The sequence below is a fragment of the Pleurodeles waltl genome, chromosome 5 (genome assembly GCF_031143425.1).
Source record: "Pleurodeles waltl isolate 20211129_DDA chromosome 5, aPleWal1.hap1.20221129, whole genome shotgun sequence".
NCBI lineage: Eukaryota > Metazoa > Chordata > Amphibia > Caudata > Salamandridae > Pleurodeles > Pleurodeles waltl.
Window position 1 is genome coordinate 114,449,269 of NC_090444.1, and position 21,188 is coordinate 114,470,456.

General features: G+C 42.7%; 1 protein-coding gene across 2 annotated transcripts in view; it reads right to left on the bottom strand.

Moving 5' to 3' along the window:
* EFR3B (EFR3 homolog B) overlaps positions 1-21,188 on the bottom strand; it is a 501,803-nt gene that overhangs the window by 253,516 nt on the left and 227,099 nt on the right. For both annotated transcript variants that reach the window (XM_069233752.1, XM_069233751.1), the window contains exon 4: positions 9,203-9,353. In XM_069233752.1, the coding sequence (XP_069089853.1) occupies positions 9,203-9,353 (151 nt within the window). The remainder of the gene's footprint in view (positions 1-9,202; positions 9,354-21,188) is intronic.

The window sequence follows — 21,188 nt, forward strand, 5'->3', positions numbered from 1 at the left end:
TCTCCCAGAAAGAAGACTGATGTGGTAGGGCAATTATTGTCTACAAATAGGGTGTCCAATAGGTATTCCTAATGCAATGGAATTACCACTGATGCTTTACATTGTGGACGCAGTGAGCCTGTGGACAAGGAGAGGTTTAACTGTTTCTATGAGATAGTATACTTGTCTTTAAACATGAGTTCTGTTACCTTCTCTACGGATGTAGCATAAAAAATGGAAATGGCTCAATGTAAATGAATCGCAGGGTAAAGGCAGTCCTTTGGCTGGTGTCAGTGATTCTTTGTGCCTTGATTCACCTGGAATTGTGAGATAAAGAACAGGGACAACTCATTGTTGAACTCCTGAAGGGCTGTATTATTTTCCATAGAACAGGCAGAGATTTTGTTGACAACTGAGAACAGCTGTCATGAAGCATCCAAAGCAAAAGAGATATTCTGATTTAGCCTGGAAAGAAATATTTTGTATACCTTCAGTTATTCTTCAATCAGGTTTCATCCTTAATTGAATATGATTTCCTCCATTAACTTTTGAGCCACCAAAGAAAAAGTTGTTCCTTTCCAGGGATCCTGAGTACCATGTTGTTTCTCTGGGTTCATATAAGAAAATATGTGCATCTTTTTTTATAACAACTTCAGAATTACAATCTTTTTTCCAAATAGTACATCTAGTAAATCGTTTGTACACTTAACCACTTCCCTTTGATTTCCTAAACCCCTAACACAGTCCCTCTCCCACTTTCTTGCAAATTTCTGTTTTCCATCATAGATGCAAACCCCATGCTCCCTTCTGAAACTTTCACTTTCCTTTTGAACTAAAATCCTTCACGTAAGCAATACCTCACCTCAACCATAAGCCCTGCCACATCCCTTAACCCCTCCTATCGTTTTTAACCAGTGTCTGTCTCCTGATTTAATTTCCTGAGAATTCTTCAACCTAAAATAGTTAGTCTGAAAAGAGACATGTTAACCCCAAACTCGCAGATCAAGACCTCTTGCAAAGCAGGAAGGGCAGGGCCAACTGGGCTACGAAAATAAACCTCTGAGACGAATTGAAGTATAAAGGCAGGTGGAATAAGGGGTCGATTTGGTCCAGAACTACACTGTCAGCCACCTTCTTAGACGGATATGTCACTCAATGTGACACTAGATGAATCAACTCCCAAAAAGGAGTGCGAGGCCCCAAGAAGCGCTTGGTCTGTTTCACATAATCCCTGAATACTGCTCTCCAGGCCTAAATGTTGCAGTACTGCACAAGTACTAGTGTTTCTTTAAAACCTTTTGGCACACCTTAATCCTTAAAGAGTTTTGATATTATGACCTCCCCCTGCTTTTGGGGACTAGGCTGTTCAAATGGCCAAGCAGCAGGCACTGGTGAGAGATGTTTAATCTCTCAGACGAACATCAAACGGGCAGCCAAAGAGTAGACAGAACAGGCTAGGCTGCCCAACTTCAAGTCACACCAAAAGGTCTATTGGGGTACTGAAAGTATTTAACTGTGATGGCCAAATGTGGAGACCAGGCACACACGACACCAAGGAAAAGGATAACACTACCGGCGTGAGTTTAGTGACATCAGTTGTCATATACATTAAGTGGTTAAGCAAAGGCTTTGGCTTGAGTAGATTCCTTTTGTGCTTACATCCTCTACTGGCCATTACAAGTCACAGCTGAAGGCAGAGGTCTAGGAAGCTGGACTTTGGTAACTGGTACAGTGTCCCACAGCGAGCTATAAAACTATTAGACTATTCCACCCCATGAGGCTGGGATGTCCCGACTGCAAGAAAGCCTCCCAGGAGAAAACCCCGCGGACAAAGGCTCCAGGGCCTTTCACAGCTCCCGCTGTTAATGTTTAAGAGTTGTTACCCTAAGCACTGTACCAGCAGCAACTGACAACATCAAACAGGAACAGAAAGAGTTGTGGAAGGAGGCTGGATTTGGCCCCTGATTCTCCCTTAGCTCAGCCAAACTGCTTTTCTGCATTTGGAAGAGCTGAGGGAGACACCTGAACTGAAGAAAAGTTCCCCTTCTTCCCTTCAGCTGATCCAGTGTCACTGTCAATCATTGGAGATAGGGCTTAATGGGCACCACTGGCGATAAGTGCTGTAGTCCCCCCTACGCCCTGGTGCTTTATCTATGCCTGTGCCAGGGGGCGACCCAAGTACTTGCTTTTTGCCCTCAACTTCCCAGACATCGCTTCGTTCAAGATGAGGCTTACCCCACGAGATGGTTACAGTTGTTAGAAAAGAAGAGCAGATGGCAAAACACATAATAAAGAAAACTAGAAGTTTTTAATACTTACAGTAGCCAAGATATGAACTCAAAGGATTCGAGTGTTTACAAAACGAAAGCAGGAAAAATCAATGCTTTTCCAGAGGTCAATGCTTTCCTATAGCTAGTCGAGTGCAATCTTCAAGAAAGCCTCCAAATCCTCAAATGTCGCAGAAACTCAGAGGCCGTGGCTCAATGGGACTCCAGCCCAAAACAACATTCTTTAGGTCAACTATGTTGCAAGTCATGCCAGTTTCCGTGTGGAAATAAAGTATCAATATTTGATTGAGAACAATTTGGATCATTCTGCAAACAGAGGCGCCTGGAAATGAATCTCAGGAAACCCAAGGACATGGTTTTTAATCCTTGCTCTTCAGCCCCGACTCCGGACGGTGCCCGTCTGGAGCGTCTTCAAATATATGAATACCTAGGGATCACGATTACAGAGAAGTTTGATTGGACACAACACAGTTTACTTACAATCAGGTCCCAACACGGCTCTCCATTCCATTCCATTCCATTCCATTCCAACCTCTACCCCCCCTCCACTACAAATCTACAATCTTCAAATCCTTGGGGCAACTTTTTATGGGTGGGAGCTGTGGGGCATTATGGATGTTAGCAGCTTGGAAGGAGTTGAAAATCCGTTCCTGCGGCCCATCACTAGTCTTCCCATCAGTGTCCCTCTAATATATGGGTCTAAAACCTATCATTGACACAGTGGGTCTTAGACCTGTTTTACACTACAGACGGATGTGGGTGACTCCAGCATTATGGCAGGGCCTGGAGGATGCAATGAGATTATCAGTGGCCTCCAGACTTCCCCGGTTTAGGTTTATTCTACGTCAGTTTAATGGGATGGGATGTAGAGATCTTTGGTCCACCCCTGCAGCAGCTTCAGAGTTCTCAAAAGAGGCACTTAAAAGTTGATACTGACAATATATAGATAACTTGTTTTTGGACTCTGCACAGGTGGGTTCGCTCACCACCGCCTTTCTTGAATTTAAGGACAGGTATATAACAGAAGGATATTTAGACGAGATCAAACTTTCCCTGTCTAAAACCTTATATACAAAATTTTAGTTTGGGACCCTGCCTCTTCGAGCGGTCACTGTTAAGTGGCGAAAGGTATCTAACAACCTAGACGGGAGTTGCCCTTTTTGTCCCCAGGTGCCCGAAACTATTGTTCATGTTGTCATCTTTTGCCCATCTTATGCTGGGGTTAAAAGGAAATGGATTTCACCACTCTGTCCCAACCTGGGGTTTAGAGATTGTAGAAAGGCAATTAGGGTCCTCCGATGTGATGTCAGACAATTTATAGTTCTTGCTGCTTCGTGGTTCTTACTGGATATGTGAAGGATCAGACAAAAAGGTATAACCTCTGGACAGGTTGTATCTTGGAATACTCTTGTCTTTTAAGTAGCAGGATGAAGGATTCTGGGAGCAATAGCTGCTTCAAATGGCTCTAAATACTCAATATGGAATGTGGTTGTGCTGTGCTTATGATTGTATCTATTATGCAATTTTAGGTATTTAATGGTATTGCACTTTTTAGTTTGTAATGGTGTTATGTTGGTGAAGTTGGAACCGGACTAGTGTTGCACGGCCAGGTTTTGTTTATGATGAAGTGATGATTTCGAATCATTTTATCTGTCTATGTGATCACTGCAGGCGCGCTATAAGGATTACATAATTGCTATGCACTTTAGGATTAACAGTCTATGCATTTTAGGGTTATCAGTCTATATGTTTTAATTTGTTATATTTTTACCACTGTATCTTGTGGTTTTGTTGTTATATACCATACGTGTTGTGTTTCCCTTTTATGGATTCATTTTAATCCGACTAAAGATTTTATATTGATGGTTGGATCAGTACAACTCAAAGCATAGGTTTCTATGTCCAAGCACAGTCACAACTCCAACTGGGTTCAACAACTAAAGCATGTCACAAATGATGAGGGAACTGGGCTTTTCCACACAGCAAATGTCAACACCATCATCTCTTAACAACCTCCTACTACGAGACATTCAGAGGCTAATTTTGTCAAAATGGCCAGTTATGGCTACAATTTTGTGGTGTTCCTGCTTACTAGGTTTTCATATGACTGTCTCAGCAAGAACTCTGCCTGTCAGGGAACAGAAAGCGCTATGCCCCAAATGTAAAACAAGTACAATGTGTCCTTCTGAATCTTATGAATATTGCTGTGTTATGTGTGTCCTGAATGGGCCATGATTTATTATTGCTGTTAAATGGTCTACTGAGTTCTGAGTCTCTAACCCTAAATGAACTCCTTTTGTAAGCCTTGGACTTCTCAACTCCATTAACCTGAGAGTGACGTGCTAAAGGGGCGACTGGGTGCACAGCTTTGGGGTCCACAGTAAGGTTAACCCCCAGATCACACTCCTAAAAGACTGTGATCGTCGCAATTGGAGCCCATTAATCCCCAACTTTTATGGAACTCCTGAAAATATTTCCAGCATGGGTTACTTTGTAACAATACGGCCTACCAAGAAACTGCAAAACTGCAGTATTGCAGCACCCACTAGTAAAAAATAAAAAAAGGATCATTAATGGGTAACCACAGTCTTACTGCTCCATTTGTGATGAAGAACAATGCATCAGCGGCAAATGAGTTAAGAGGTGTAAAAAGAAGGCAATAGGTCCAAACAGTTTTGGGAATCTCGTAGGGTCAAGATGCACCTTACAGAGAACACAAGGACAGTGCTGGACCCCGGACTACGGTTCAGCCTAACACAGCATAGGGGAGCGGACTGCTGTGGAATGTGCTATGGGCCTCCCATGTGGACTGTAAAAGTCTGTCTTTGGAATACGAATAGAGCCACTTCCCATGTTAACTCACTTGTCTTGGTGAGTCTTTCAATCTGTGCTATAGACTTTTTCTCCACCATCGCTAGATTCTTAGGGAGAGATGTGGTCCCTGGGAAAGAGCAGGCCGCTCGCTCCTTCAAATCTTTCTGATTTCCTCAAACGGGGGGAATGTTTAGTCTTGTCCAGGCAGGTGGGAGCAGGCACTCTTGAAATGTGGACTTGGGGGCAACTACGATTCTGAAACAGTACTTTCGAAAGATTTTTTTTAAAAGGAGCCAACTTAAGCAAGCCTGGTTTTCAAGTTTTTATGTCTGAGTACTGCATACGTCACCGGCTTAATCTAGAGCCAGCTGGTCAATCTGATCACAGCACAAGACCAAGAGGCCATCCTGCTGGCACAGACCGCGAACACGCAAAGACTCCATTTGTGTCTACTAACACTCCCCCGACACCGCCCCCCGCCCCCCCAAAAAAAGGTCCATTTAAGGACTACTTTGTGGACTGGTTTACTTCCCCCAATTCAATAGTCCAGAATTGTACGGGGAACCACAAGCACCGATCTACCAGCAGCCACGGTCAGGAATATAACAGAAAGAACAAGAGAAGAACAAAAAGGGCAGGATAATGCAACTAAACAAAAAGGGCAGGATAATGCAACTAAACAAAAAGGGCAGGATAATGCAACTAACCACACAGTGCAGGGACGTGTATCCTCTCACATGTGAATTATGGGCTGTCGCATTCAACGGATTCAGCGATGGTGACATGGTGGATGGAGACTGAGAAGCACTGAAGGGCAACACAGCATGGATAGTACATTAAAGAGAACAGATCAACCTGCATGTTAATACGTTCCAAGCATCCTGTGCAAATGAATAGAGCTACCTGCGTTTGCTCATTATAGAAAAATGGCCAACGTGCCCTCTGTGAAAAACATTCAGGACACGAACAAATAGCCAAACGTCAGACGAAGGCATCGAGATCCAGGCAGATCTGGTAGCTTAGTAGACTAATGCATTCACTCCAAGGATCTTTGGTGGACAACTTGGTCACAGGTTTCCATCTTCACTGGGTCACTCAGTGTGTGATCCTTCTCCAGTCAGTAAAATCAGTACCACTAATTTGCATAATGCTGAACATCGTGTTCTGTCAATACAGTAAAGAGACTTCCTTGACAATGAGAATGCAGTCTACAAATATGCCTGTCGTGTTAGCTGAAAAAGAGTAGTTTTAGAAAATTGACCTCAATATAGGTAGGCCTGTACTACAGAGAAAAAACACATATACTTTCAGATTTGCACTAATTATGATCATTTATAAATCACATTAATTTCACATCGTTCAAAAAGCTGCAATACGCTTAAACTGTGGAATCTAAATTTGAAATTATTAACAACCATCAATATGCAGTGTAGAAAATTATCTTACACACATCTGTTTGATGTAAAGTTTCACACTTCTGAAGGTCTAGCATCTTTTAACTGTTAAATGCTAGAATAGCTGTGAAGATAGTAGGATTTTTAGCAGCCACTAAAAATGCCTGCTCCCTCAATTAAAAGACGCCCATCGTTTTCTGCTACTCGAACAGACTTGCTATCCTGACCTACCAGTAGCAGATGTTAACAAACACCCCCTACTTCAGAGTCAGGGTTTCCAACAACTGTAAGAGGTCTGACTATTCTGCCTGATGCCCTTCCACACCCAGACATGCATTTAGGAGAGGACACTTAAAGTATGACATGCAAGCTGGTGCATTTGTGCTTCAAAACCTTTAAACACTGAGACAAGTTTTCTCAAGTCAACCAAGGAAGGTGATCCGATTTGAAAGAGAACATTTAACCCAAAGGGGCTTGAGTACAGTATCTGGCGAGTGAAGCACAGACAACTACTCTATCCCCAGCCTTTTCCTCAATTTGCCTTTAAATGACCCAGTGACTACAATATCTAGTTAGTATAAGGTCAAGAGCTTTGAAGGGGTCAAGGAAATAAATTGCAAGTGTTTAGGAATGCTTGGTTTGCAAGTCTTCAGTGATAGTTAAAAACTGACTATCACTCCTGCAGAAGGAGGGTGGGGGCTGGCCAGAAGGGAGGCCAAGAGGCAGCAGTGCTCAGTGGCTGCCATGGCACAGGCTCTTACTTCTGCGGCACAACATTTTAGGTGCAGAAAAAGGACATGTAAACCTTTAAAAAATATTATGGTGCTGTCAAATGAATATGATGCAGAACAAAGAAGCCAGTCGAAGAGTGGCCCATACCTAAGTACATACATTATTTTCTCCCAGTGGTAGACATGACATCAAATTGTCTGGACTGACATGAGCCAGACCTAGTTAGATTAAACAGAAGGAGCATCTGGAGCTTTTTGTTATGGTTGGAGAAGGTGCTAATGTGAAATTAGCTTACAAAAGCCCTCTGTTAAAGTACTTTATGGAAGGAAGGTTCTGCGACATTCAATATAATCTTAATAAACATATGAAACAAAACAGAGTGAATCACAGTGTCAGACTACTAGTGGAGACTAGCAAGGCTTTGTTCTCCCATTAACACTTCAAAAATAGCAAGTGATGCATAATGTTTCCAGAAAAGGACATTTAATTTTAAAAGCAAGTGCAACTAGGAGAATGAATGGATATTGTTCTTTTTTTAGCCACTTCATTATACGAATAGCTACCACCGCTGCTTGAAAAGTGATGTATCCGATTTACTTAAGTTAAAGAGAAGTATAAAACGCAGAGATCGAAACAGGGACGTCTAAGGCAGAGGAACATGCTCATATGCATCAAAGGATTTCAAAAAGGAGTTGGAGCAAAGAGCATATTTACCGAACGAGTCCAAAATCTATGATGAAGAATCAGAAAAGTTCAAATCTGGGTTATGAGCCACACAATGTCACTTTTCCAAAATGTCATGGTGGCACTGCGCCGGTCCTGACGCGCTTTTGTTTTTTTCCACCCGCACCATGGTGGAATAAAATAGCTCAGGTTGTTAAAGCAGACTAGTGACGTGCATCATGGCAGGTGGCCTCACGTATCAAATGCAGATGTAATGAAAAAGAGAAGTAACATGGCTTTCATTGAGAGCTCAGGCTCATGTAAGGGTTCAGCAAGAGCTGAAAACCACCCACCTCCGGCTTATCTCAGTCCTTAAACATCATCGCTAACATGACACTCAAGCATATTAAGGAGTATACTGCATGCAAAACAATGTGAAGCTCTAACAGAAAGCAAAAGGGGAAAACCTGACCATCTAACACCATACTTTTATCGTTCCACTCTATGGGCCAGATGTATCAAACAATTTTGCATTTACAAACGGTGTGAATTGAAAAATTTGGCTGTTTGCGAATGCAAAAATGCCTTCCAAGATGTATGAAAGGCATTCGCTGTGCAATTTCAAGGAATCGCTAAAATAGCAATTCACTAAAATTGCGACCCCATTTAGAGAATCACAAATTGCGATTCTCTAAATAGGAAATCGCAAATAGGGAATTCCTATTTGCGATTTCCAAAGCACATGTATCAAGCATTTCCTAAATGCGAATTGGGCATTTAGGAAATGCAATTACCACCAAATCCAAGTTGGTGGTACACATGTGCAATTTAAAAAAATGCATTATAAATGCATTTTTAAAAATGACATGTAGCGCACACATGCTCCTAGGGCATGTGTGCGTTTCACATGTCCGCAAATATTTTTTTGGGGTGCATCAAATGGGGCCTTAGGCCCCCAGCACCCTGGGGTTTGCATTACCTAATTTGCAAATTCCTAACTGGAATTCGCAAATTAGGTAATGCAAAACCATCCGCCCCTATGGGCCTACAGGCCCATAGGGATGAATGGAGCCCCATTCCATAGTTGCGATTCGTTAATAGTGATTGTGAATTTTAAGAAATCGCTATTACCGACTCGCAATGTTTACATTCCATTTTGCATTTCTTAAATACAGATTTCTTCAAATTCGCTATTTAAAAAATGTTAACTGGGAGCTTGATACATCTGGCCCTATGAGAATTCACGAAGGCTGGACCCTACATCCAATTTTTAGTTTTTGTAGACCCGCTCAACTGCAGCATGTGGAGCCGCTGTGACACACGCACACTTACTGAGTTGGTGCCCAGGATCTGCAGGTCTGGCTTCTCAGACTCCACCAGCTTGGCCACCATCTTCAAGAAGCTTTCCACAAAAAGGTTAATACTCTGACAGTGGCAGGCCATCAGCAGCTGGTCCAGGGCTTCCATGGCGATGCAGACGTACCTAGGGGACAAGAAGAGGCTTCAGATGCAGCTACAGATATTCACTCAGAGATGAAGGATGTCTGTTAGTGATAATAGGAACAAATGTGGTAAAGTGTCCAGAACAGACTGCAGGTGGGTATTAATGAAAATTGGAAAAAAATAGATAGGGATACAAAAACTCAATGTAGATTACAAATGGCTGGTACTGATAACTAGACATGAATGAGGTTTAAGAGCTTTCAATAAAATTAACGGTGATTTTAAACAATAACTGCAAAAGATCAAGTATAAAATTAGTTCAACTATAATATGTTAATGATGATTATAAATAAAGTTTTACAAGTTACTCATATTAAATATAAAAGAAATCAAAGATGGATTTAAATTGAAATTCATTTGGAAACTAAGAAGAGAAAAAAGTCTCAGTGTAGAAGAAATGGGTCTTTAAAAATTGCACACAGTAAAACACGAAGGCTTAGATTACTTTTTATAGGCAGTGTAGCAGAATCAATGGAGCATTAATCAATAACTTTGAGGACATATTTTGGAAAAGACAGGTGTCTTCTAGAAGAAGAGGTGAATCTGACATGGTTGCATACAGTAGAATGGCCTAAACTGTCTGAGGTTTCAGATTGTTTTGTCCAATATACAGCATAATAGGTTCAACAATTGCTTGGCGAGTTTGTTTGGATTTAGAGAAAACTATCACCCTCATCGCGGTTCAGGCATTTAATACCAGCTCTTTAAAATACGAAATTAGGTTCATTCTGGTCAGAGGCTCTTAGAAACAGGCTCTACAGGCTAACACTGTAAGGACCATCTGACCCTTGCAAGCTGCCCATTTCCTACCCAGTCTGGATACAAGGACCGTGCATGTTCAGCAGCTTCCCCTCTGCATCCTAAGTACCTCTTCTCCCCTGTATACACCGAAATTATTTTGCTTCTTTAAATCCGTTCTGTGAAACAAAGTAACTCCCCAATCGTCTTCAGGAATCTGAGCGTGACCTATAGTTTTACAATTACAATCATCTTTTGCCATAGAGTTTTGGCCTAGTCTAAGTGGTGAGAACTGGCTCTGGGCAAAGCAGTATCTACTGAGGCCTGTGCAGTAGTAAGCAGTGGATGGCCAAATCCTGTAGTGGCATAGAAGCAACAAGGGAAACACTTCTTTCTACCTAAGAACCTACACAGAGATCCTGTAAAGGATGCTCAGATTCTGAGGTTGGAAACAGGCATAGGGGAAAGGACTGGCTTAGGAAGGACTTTATAGGTAATATAGAGACAGACAGTGGGAACTCTGGAATATGTGGCCTTTTCACTGACCAACGGGGAAGGTCAAACTCCGCAATGGGTGTGTGCCCAACCTTTCCCAAAGCTCTAATTATTCAACTCCTTACTCTTATAATTCAATTCATTTGATCCAATGTTAGAGGAGCAGAGGTCTACTGCTTATAAACCCATTGTGCACAGACCTATTAATCAAATGGTGCTCAAGGATCATCTGGCTTTCTTGCATCTTGACAATCAAGGTTACAGCACTGTCATATGACAGAGACTTTTGCACCTTTTCATCTGGGCCAATCATGTGTATTCAGTCTATAGGGAGAGGGTATTCCTGGTACTACAGCAGTAAAGAGCAGCATTGGACAGATTTTTATCAACCATACCTATGAGATGTGGTGAGAGTATAAATTTACTCGATGATGTGTTTAAATATTTCCTGCTGGCCATCACCGAGGCAGCTGAGGCACTTGATGGTTTCCTCCCACACGTGTCATACGTGTAATACCACTTGGATCTTTTTTACTCTCTTGTGATCCTGAATGCCCACCAGATCCATCTTCTTGCTCTCACCATCCATTAACTTCGACAAAACCAAAATTATTGTTTTGAAGGTTTCAAACTTTACAGTTAGTATTACTCGTTCGTTCGTTAAACATTATTTCGGCAAATATTGCCATAAAAGTCAAGACAAGAGATAAATACAACATACATATATACATTTCACAATTAGATATAAAATACAATACATACAGTTGGCAAGAAATATATGGATGTCTCCATGATTAAGCAGTACCGCATATAAAAATATAAATAACAATTTATAAATTAATTAAAAGCCAGAACTAAAAAATTAATTAACTTGGATCGAAGAAACAGTGCATCATATAACTATACAAGGACGGGAAAAAGCGGGCCACCTAACAAAATATTACAGTTTGTGACCAAGTCGTTTCCTGATAAGGTACACATTAAATAAAAATCTACTCGTGCCAAACACCACTAATTGTGAAGTATTAGACTGAAATATGCGCTCTGCTTCTTTGTAGGATCTAACCCCCACATATTTACAAACGGGTTTGATCCAACAATCCCTTGGTTTCTTGTATACTGGGCAAAAGAAGAGTAGATGAGCAACATCTTCTTTAGCCCCTAAAGTACAGAGGGTGCACAATTCACAACCTTTTACCCCAATTGCATGTGTATGCATTAGTCTGTAAGACCCCATACCTAAACTGTAAGTATAGTGTTTTTGCCAGTGGAGGACCGATCTCATCCAAAAATTGTTCGAAGTTAGGTGTATCTTTTATGTTCAAAAAATTCAAAGTCAAAATACCAATCGATGAACTATGCAATAGCTCTCCGTTGACATAAGACCAAAAGGTGTCCTTTACATATTTCCTGGTACTTGTTGTCATATTCTGAGGAACTTCCCATAGGTGTGATAAACCTAATCTCTCATACCACTTAGATACATATTTTAACCAAGGGGTATTCATATGACCATCTATCTGAGTTAATTCGGTCAGTCCACTCTTGTAATCACTCAACTCCGGGGTTACCCATAACCTAACCCAATACAGTAGTGGTCTTCATAATGCTTGATAGTCTGCTCTTTTAAGGTTAATATCAAGGAAAACAGGGACTAGAGGAGTTCTTGTCGGTATTTTAAGTAGCCTTCGTACAAAGTGGTTTTCCATTTTTCCAAAATTATTGTTACAATAGTAGCCCCAGAGTTCAGCACCATAAAGGGCGGCCGATTGGCCCTTCGCTTTATATACTTCAAGTGCCGGTGAAATTGCTTTAGAATAACTAGCACTGTGTACTTTTAAAATAGGCATCGAGTTTTGTTTAAGGGATAAGATGCTTTTATCCATCTGTCCTTTCCAGGACAGGTTACTATCCAGCATTAACCCCAAATAATTAAAGCTCCCTACCTGTTCCAGTTTTTGATTCTCCAAGGACAGATTATTCCTGAGGGATTTCTTGGGGTTTATGGACATATACTTAGTTTTGGTAGGATTTATTTCTAGCCCCTTCCCCACACAATACTTCTGGAAAGAATCCACCAAATTTTGCAAACCTCTCGGAGTTTGAGAAATAAGGATGGTATCATCGGCAAATAATAATGCCGTAACCGGCTCACCACCTAGCTACGGGGAGTCATGTACACAATTCCTTAAATAGCTTGGAATATCATTAACATATAATGAGAAGAGTGTAGGTGCTAACACGCAACCTTGGCGCACACCACGATCTACAGGTATGGCCCTTGAGGTTTCACCTTCTTTTCCCCATCTAATTTTTGCATAGTTCCCTGTGTGAAGCTTGATAAGTTCTTTTAGTAGTTCCCCAGGGACCGCCATGCTCCTTAATGTAATCCACAACAAGTTGCGCGGAACAAGATCAAAGGCGGTCCTTAGATCCACAAATGCCACATAGAGACTACCCTTCCTTATGTTTATATACTTCCAACAGATGCACATAAACCTAAACACCTGGTCAACCGTACTGGTTTTTATTCTAAAACCAGCCTGATATTTGGTTAATATTTTAGTCTCTTCAATCCAATCTAAAAGCCTATTTAAAATGTGTCTGGCATATATCTTTTGAAAAATGTCTATTAAACTTATTGGGCGGTAGTTACTTGGATCATAGCGATCACCTTTTTTAAAAATTGTTATGATTTCTGCCCCTTTCCATGAATCGGGGATCGGTGTGCCTGCCACAATGGAATTACTCAGGTAATTTATATAAGGCCCCCACACATCCACATCATATTTTAGTAAATCGCCGGGAATTTTATCAGGGCCTGGGGCTTTGCCCATTTTCACAGCTAATAAAGCCTTATTAGTTTCTTCTAAACTAAAAGATAATGGAGCAATACTCATTTCTAAGTTTGTCTCATAGTCCCCGAAGGGCAAACTCTCCTTTTTGTTAGCATAGAGCTTAGTGAAGTGATCACACCAAGTATTTTCATCTAGGAAAATATCCTTTGTTGATCTACCCTGCTTATTTCCCTTAGCGATTAAATTCCAGAACATGCTCTGATCCCGTGACTTAGCTGCACTCAAGAGATCTTCCCAAAAACTTTCATCCCATACTTTTTTAGCTTGGGCCATAGTGTTTTTGTAGGCTAGTCTACTGCTTTTTATATCCAAACAGTTCCCGGATTTTACTGCCTGGATCAATCTTGATTTTGCTATTCGACAATCTTTATTATACCATGGGTTCGCTGTCTCAAGGTGGTTCCTTATCCTATTACCATCTTTTTTATAAATTTTACTCACTAGTGGAGTTAGTGCATCTACCAGCTTAAGATGTAAATCCAGAACAGCTTGTGTTCCCACTAATGCTGACTGTAAGTCTCCTACCGTTTCAGTAAATACATTGTAAATATTTATCAGCGTCTTTTCTGTTCCCAAGATATATGGCCATCTTAGAGCACGCTTGTTATTGGTTACCTCTAGCTCCGCGACCGTGGTATTTAATAGGGTCTCTTCTTCGGATCTAATAATAAATGATTGAGAGTCTAGCCATAGTTGGAGGGGGAAATGATCACTCTCCGTCCTATGGTCTATCTTGAAATCAGTTATTTGGTCCCATATATTCCGGGTAGCCATTACAAAATCTATATGTGACCTGGAATTTCCCTTAAAATATGTTGGAGCTGCTGGTCTGTCTGATCGGAATCGACCATTACAAGCCCTTAGATCATGTGCCACAGTCAACTGTAAAATCTGTAAGGCGGCTTTTGTGCTTTTAACTGAACTTACAGATTCTAAGGGCAGGATATCATTAGCTGCATCTTGTTCATCAAGTAGTTTTTCCAACCCCAAGACAGGCTCATATTTACAGTTAAAGTCCCCACCAACTAACACCTTTGCATTATCTCCTAATGAATCTAAAAAGGAATCCAAGAGTTCTACCACCTCTGATTCCTTGTTAGATGGGGACGGTCTATTATATATATTTATTAAATGTATAGTTTATTTCCCTCTTGTATCAATTTTAAGGGCTAGTAGGTCCGGAGAGGGGATGGATAGCTGGGTGACATCTATTTCTAGAGTCACTTTAACCCAGATAACCAGCCCCCCTGAGGCTCTACCTCTAGTTGATGGAATAGCATAAGAACAGTATGTTTTATACCCCAACCTATGGGGGATTTCAACCATCCAAGTTTCCTGTAGGAATATGATATCGTGATTCTCAATATAGGAACACCATACCACATCCTCAAGGTTCCTGGCTAAGCCAGCAATATTCCAAGATATCAGTGTAATATTTGTTTTCCCTTTTACATAGGGTGAATCTAATACTATAGGTAAGTTGTCTTTTTCTGCAACATCCTCTGGTTCAACTAAAGGATTTAACTCTTTGACTTGATTATAGTCTTTACTAACGTCATTAACCTCCGTAGTCACTGTAAGGCACTTATCAGGTACGCCCAAACTGATTACCTCACTCAAAATGGAATAAGGGGATTTAACGCTGTTTACCAGTTTAACTGTCCGTAAATTTCTGTGGCTCGAAGGTACTATAAGTTTCGGTTCTAAATATTCTATACTCTGTTTTTGTTCCCACGTCTGGGTATATACTAACATTTCTCTGATAGATTCCCCTGCTCTTGGGAGTCAATCGTTTTCATCCAAAGTACTCAGTACCGAGAATCTATTTTCAATAGGAGAATTAAAATTTGTGTTTCTTCTATTAGTCAAGAGTCTGTGTTTTTTAGAAAATTCTGATGTACTGGCTAAGTGTCTATAAAAATAACCCAGAGGGTGCACCCCCACGTCAGACTCCTCTACATCCAAAGAAGCTGCTCTAAGAAGAACAGTCGCAACATGTTGAGGGTGCCTAAAATTAACAATTACACAATCCCCCTTACATTTTTTCCTCGCGTTTCCAATCCATGGTACCCGTCTAGTAGACAGTATATGATCTGATAGATGTGGGGGGAAACCACAGTTTTTGTTTAACCAAGCAACTGATTTCCGTTTGAGAGAATCATGTGATTCCTCACGGAAATTCATTGCTGTTGGGTCTAAGGGAGGAACATTCGAAAGGACTATGACATATGGTTCACAATCAGGTGGAAGATTAATATGATTTGGTCTGTTCACGGGAGTAGTGTACCTCACGATATTAGATGCAGCTGCTTTCATATGAGAGGTACTATCCACCATACATGGTGGCTCCCTGGATTCTGGTAAACATGACCTCTGTGCTACAACCAATTGTGCAGAGTTACCGGATTGGACAGGTAGCTCAGACTGTTTCATAGTCTGTTCCTTACACATCTTATCTAAAAGACCACCCAACCTAGATACCTCCGTAGATAACAATTCAATTTTTTCCATAAGAGGTTTAGTCATATGGTCTAGTTTTTCCTCAAATAGCTTAGCGATGTGACCCAAGAGATCACAATTCACCTCGTCCTTATTAATTATAATCTCGTTATTAGCTACATTACTTCTATGACCATATTCTATCGTTGGTTTAAGATGTATGTTCCCCCGCTTAATTTGCGTTTTTCTGCATTTTCTAACAGCTCTCTTAGGAGGAGAGTGAGACAATGCAGACTCACTCGGGGGCTCAAATGGGTCTTGAATTGGTGGTTCTAAGACTAAGGGTAAAATGGCTGAGTTTTCCAAGGGGAAAGCTTCAATATTAAGGGGATCCACCATAATAGAACCGCTACCATCATCTACAGATGAAAAAAATTCTGAGGTGGGCTCCTTCCCTAAGGATTTCCTTCTGTCAATGTTTATCTTGCTCACCATTTTAACCAGGTAATTATCCAGGGTGGAAATATTTTTTAGTCATTCTACACCACCCTCACGTATATAACAACCACTACTAGAATCGATAAGATACTCGATGGACTGTCTAGTATTTAAAGCCCTGCACAGTGCTTTTATATCGTAATACAGTATAGGGCACCTACATATATCAGCAATAACACAGAACAACAGTGTGTATGACCCAGAAGGCACAATAACTCAATTAAATAGAGCCCAAGTATACAGCTTACTAAAGCGTTATCAGATTAGATAGAAGCAATTGACAGCTTAGCGAATTGGCCCAGCCCGACCCCTTCCGGCCCCCCTAACGGCCACACAGCGGCCCGCCCTTTGCCCTGGCTTAGCCCGGTCCCGCTCAGCCAGGGGCAAGATCAGTTTAATAGAGCCTTTGGGCGCGCAAAATGCATTGGTTCGGCTTCCGGGGTGCAAGGGGACCTAGGTAATGTAGTCCCGTCCTGTCCCGTCAAACGCTCCCCCCACACAGCGGTCGCGATGTCAGGCGACGGCGGGGGGAGACGTGGAGGCCAGCAGAAGGAACAGCAGCCCTGAGGACCACAGGGGTACCCACAGGGGTACACAGGTATGCAACACGATACGGGCGGGCGTAGGTAAATTCACTGTAACCTCTGACTTGGCCTCGTGACGTAAGTGACCAACCAAAACGTTTCCAGTTCCGTTGCTTACAGAAAGGAGAGATGTGAAGGGAGACTGGGGTTTTAGATAACCAAAAGATAACCAAAAGTGAGGATGGAGACAGTTCCAACTGAATAAGAACGACAAGCTGATAGGCTGTAGTTTCAACCGGACTGCGCTTTTGGCAGACGTAGTAATCACTCCTCCTCTAGTAACGCTGGAGGAGCATCCGAGGTCGACGCGCTCCTTCCACAGTTTCGTTGTTAGGTTTAAGATGAGCCCCTCCTCCTGCCATACACTAACACACACTGCAGAGCCCCTCCTGTGCACTCAATTTTCTGGCAATGATGGCCTTCAGCTGTTGCGCCAGGGACTGTCTGAATGTGTATATATAAACGTATATATAAACGTGTGTGTAGTTACTATCCGGAAGAACCCCGCATATGTTGTAGTTTAGGAGCCCAGCGCACGTGTGACGCACCGGCTTGAGTCCACCCTGCACTTGCTGTGATTGGCGCAGGTACCGCTGTGAATATGCGAGCAGAACCAGGCAATTGTTCGTGTCCCTGCGCGGCTCTACCCCCGCGGCCCTCCCTTACCACAAGCTGCGGCTCAAGCAGCGGCTCTCCGCGGCTGGGTGTGCTGCTCGTCGGAGGCTGGGTGCTAGCGGTCTGTCCCGGTGCGCTCTGTGCAGCCGCTGCTGGCTGGGAGGGGGGTGTGTGCGCAACGTGCTCCGGGCAGCGGCTCGGCACTTCCTGTCTGGAGTCGTTCGTTAAACTTTACAATTGCAGTAACGCCACACGCCTTGCTTGCCCCTTCTGCCAAGTGTTTGTTGTCTCAGGCGTCTGGCGTTTCCACGTGTGGCTTGGTTCCGGCTTAGTTCCGGCTTGCTGTCGCTTCAGTGCGCTGCGAGCAGAGTGATGAGGCAGGGATCCTGCCCCGCGTTTACCACTCCTTGAATTCTCCGTGGGAGTGGGGGCAGCGCTGCTGTGCTGGGCTGCAAATAGCCGGGAGCGGATCCGGGTCCGCTGCCCTCCGTGTTTTTGCCGCTCCTTGATCTCTCCTTGAGGGAGGGGGGTATACCGCTGTGTGCCGCTGTGCCGCTGTGCCGGTTTGCAGGCAGCCACAAGCGAATCCGGCTCCAGGTCGGGCCCCACTCCTGAAGGGCCTGCTGCCGCTACCGCGGCCGTTCCACGGCTCAGTCGAACTCTGCCGAATCAGCTACCTGCTTCCGGTTCAGCCAGATGATCCCTAGTATTACTCAGTTTCAGTCCTATACACAGTGTTATCAACATTCTGTGGTACATGGACAGCAAACTGTTTTTGTGTGCCCAGTTTAAATGACTAATTAGTAGTCTTCCGTTTATATAATATCACATACATCTTAGAGCTTAGTCGTATGCACCTTAGAGGGGTAGCAATGGAGTCCTATTTCTGGAGTAAGGAGCTGAAAGTTCTCCTCAGCTTCATCACCACTTACAAAGTACAAGTAGTCATGGCCATCTAAACAGTGGTGTCAGGGCGGATAAATCTCCATCCGATAAGCTTACACATCCTAGGACCTTGTCACCTGGTACAGTGAGTGTTACAAAGCAGGTCCTTTTCTTTGCATGTTTCTGAAACGTTGAGGAGCCTCTCGAACCAGCAGAGGCTGAGTAGATTTGTTCCTGGAAAATCCACAAAGCATAGAAAACACATGGACATGGTTCCTGGTGGTTAAAAATGCAATTTATCTACTCCTGTGGGCTCCCTCTCCTTTTCATACAGCTTTTGAAATGGCTCTATAGCTTCTGTGTGCTATTCCAGCATTAAAGGACAACACTTGTGCTGGGCTTATATATTTGAACCAGCTGCACCAAGTGTTTTGCCAACGCAGCACATTTGTGCTGTACATTCAATGTAGTTTGAATCAAGTCCTTCTCAAACCCTGCAGCAACCTTCTCGGCAAATTTAGAGATCCTCCACCATTTCAGCAGCTACTTTCCATCAATAATGCTTTTACAAATGCAACAAGAGCATCTTTGGCAAAATTTGAAATAATGGCCAGGCACCATATCATGGTAGCCAAGTCAGCATTTTTGTTCTTTTATTTCTTAGGCATGAGAGTAGCTTCAAGGGGGTGTTTGGGTTGATACTCCCCTTCCCCTGAAAATGCATTCTGTAATAAATAGTTGGGTACGAGTGTTTCAAGTTGGGTTTGGTGAAGTGCCTGTCGGATTTCACCTGATATTTTCACATACACGGACAAAAACACATGTATGCTCTCTCTTTCGTTTCTGATTTGAAGAGCTCCCACATTTTTGGTACTTTTATAAAATCTTGTGTTTTAAGTGCTTTATTAACACACAGCCTCATAAGCCCCCTTCATGCCCTGCTTCTCATATACTTTATTTTCGCAAGATATACCAGCGTGATTGTCGGGAAAACTGAAGTTCATCCCCTCCCACCCCTCTCCCCCCCCCAATCTTACTGACCAAGCACCTTGAGAGCGTGTTTCTTAAAAAATAAAAAAGGAAATGCCCCGGATGCTCTTGGAGTTTTTCTCCCAGGGAGTCAGTGCCACTGTCCTTATTTTCTGGCCAGACCCGTAACACTTGCAATTTGTGTAACTGAGGTCTCTTGAGGTCTGTGAGCAGAGCCACTGGAAAAAAGTGACTATGAAGCTGCATTTTCCAACTAAATATGGAGTTCCTGCAGTCACCACTTAATTCACCATCACAGGCATAATTTGCAGATTTTAACAAAAAAGTTTTTCCTCAAACAAAAGTATCAAAAGTTGTGCACTGAGAAGCAATGCAGGGCCAGACACTTCGTAAATTTTTACTGGTCACCAACTGATTCTGATTCGTGAAATCGGCCATTTCAAGCCGTGACAACACTGCCCAGATAGTGTGGAGATCCCTTTTTGATGAACTGGGCCAAGGGCTTTTGTCTACAATGAATGAAACACGTATGTAATAAATATGAAATGCCTATGGTCTGCACAGCACTTTTTAATCACATGAGATGTTTACAGAGGCCGTGAGCATTTGTAATCAGGAAAATGAAGACGTTTTATTAGAAATCATGGACAGACTTGACTACAGCAACGCCTTTTAAGCCGGAACCGCCAAGAAGAACCTGAGCAAGCTGCAACCAATTCATGACGCCCCCGTCAGACTCCTCCTAAACATTTCTCGTCAAGAGCACATTGCAGGACATGTGAAAAACCTCCACTGGCTCACCGTCGAGAAGAAGATCAACTTCAAACTCCTCGTACATGCCTACAGAGCCCTCCACGACAGCAGACCCAGCTAACTCAACCACCGCATCACGTGGTACTTCCTTTCCAGATCTCTCCGCTCGTCCCAGCCGTCACTCGCCAATGTACCCCGCATAAAGAAGCCCTCGGCTGGAGGAAGATCTTTCACATACCTGGCAGCAAACGTTTGGAACACCTTACCTATCCATCTCAGCCACTCGCCATCACTGCTTCAGTTCAGGAAGGACCTCAAGACCTGGCTCTTCAACTGATCTCTGAGGACACACCCCTCAGCGCCTTGAGACCCCATGGGTGAGTAGTGTGCTTTAAAACACCTGATTGATTGATTGAGAAAATGTGTGTAACCGTATGCTTCTTTCTACTACTAACTATGTTTTACACTATTTATTCTACCTTGGGAGCTAGAAGGGGCAGTGGTAACAAAATGCTTCTCCTATGCTGCCATGCTATGCAGAATTATTCATTAATGGTGAATGACATTTTCAGTAGGATCTGTGAACATGGCTGGGTGTTTGCTTTTCAAGAGACGTGTATTTATAAAAGGTTGGAATCATCCATTTAAACAGATAAACGCTTGGGTTTTTGGCATAATGTGTTATTTTCTTCTTTGCGTGCCCTGTTACGCACATCGCAAAATATGAACTCTGACCTCACACCAGAGAACTAGACCAGAAACCGCATGGAACTAATGGGTCTACCAATTCTAACAATGCTTCATAAAGTACGTGCAACTGCAACACTTACAATCAGTACTCAAAACTACCTCTGGGCCCTAGCGAGTAGCGTTCTATCCATCTGCAAAGAGCTTCAACGCTTTGTCAGGGGTAGTAAGCACTGTATAAATCTACAGTTCAATAACGCATTATCCCTTCAG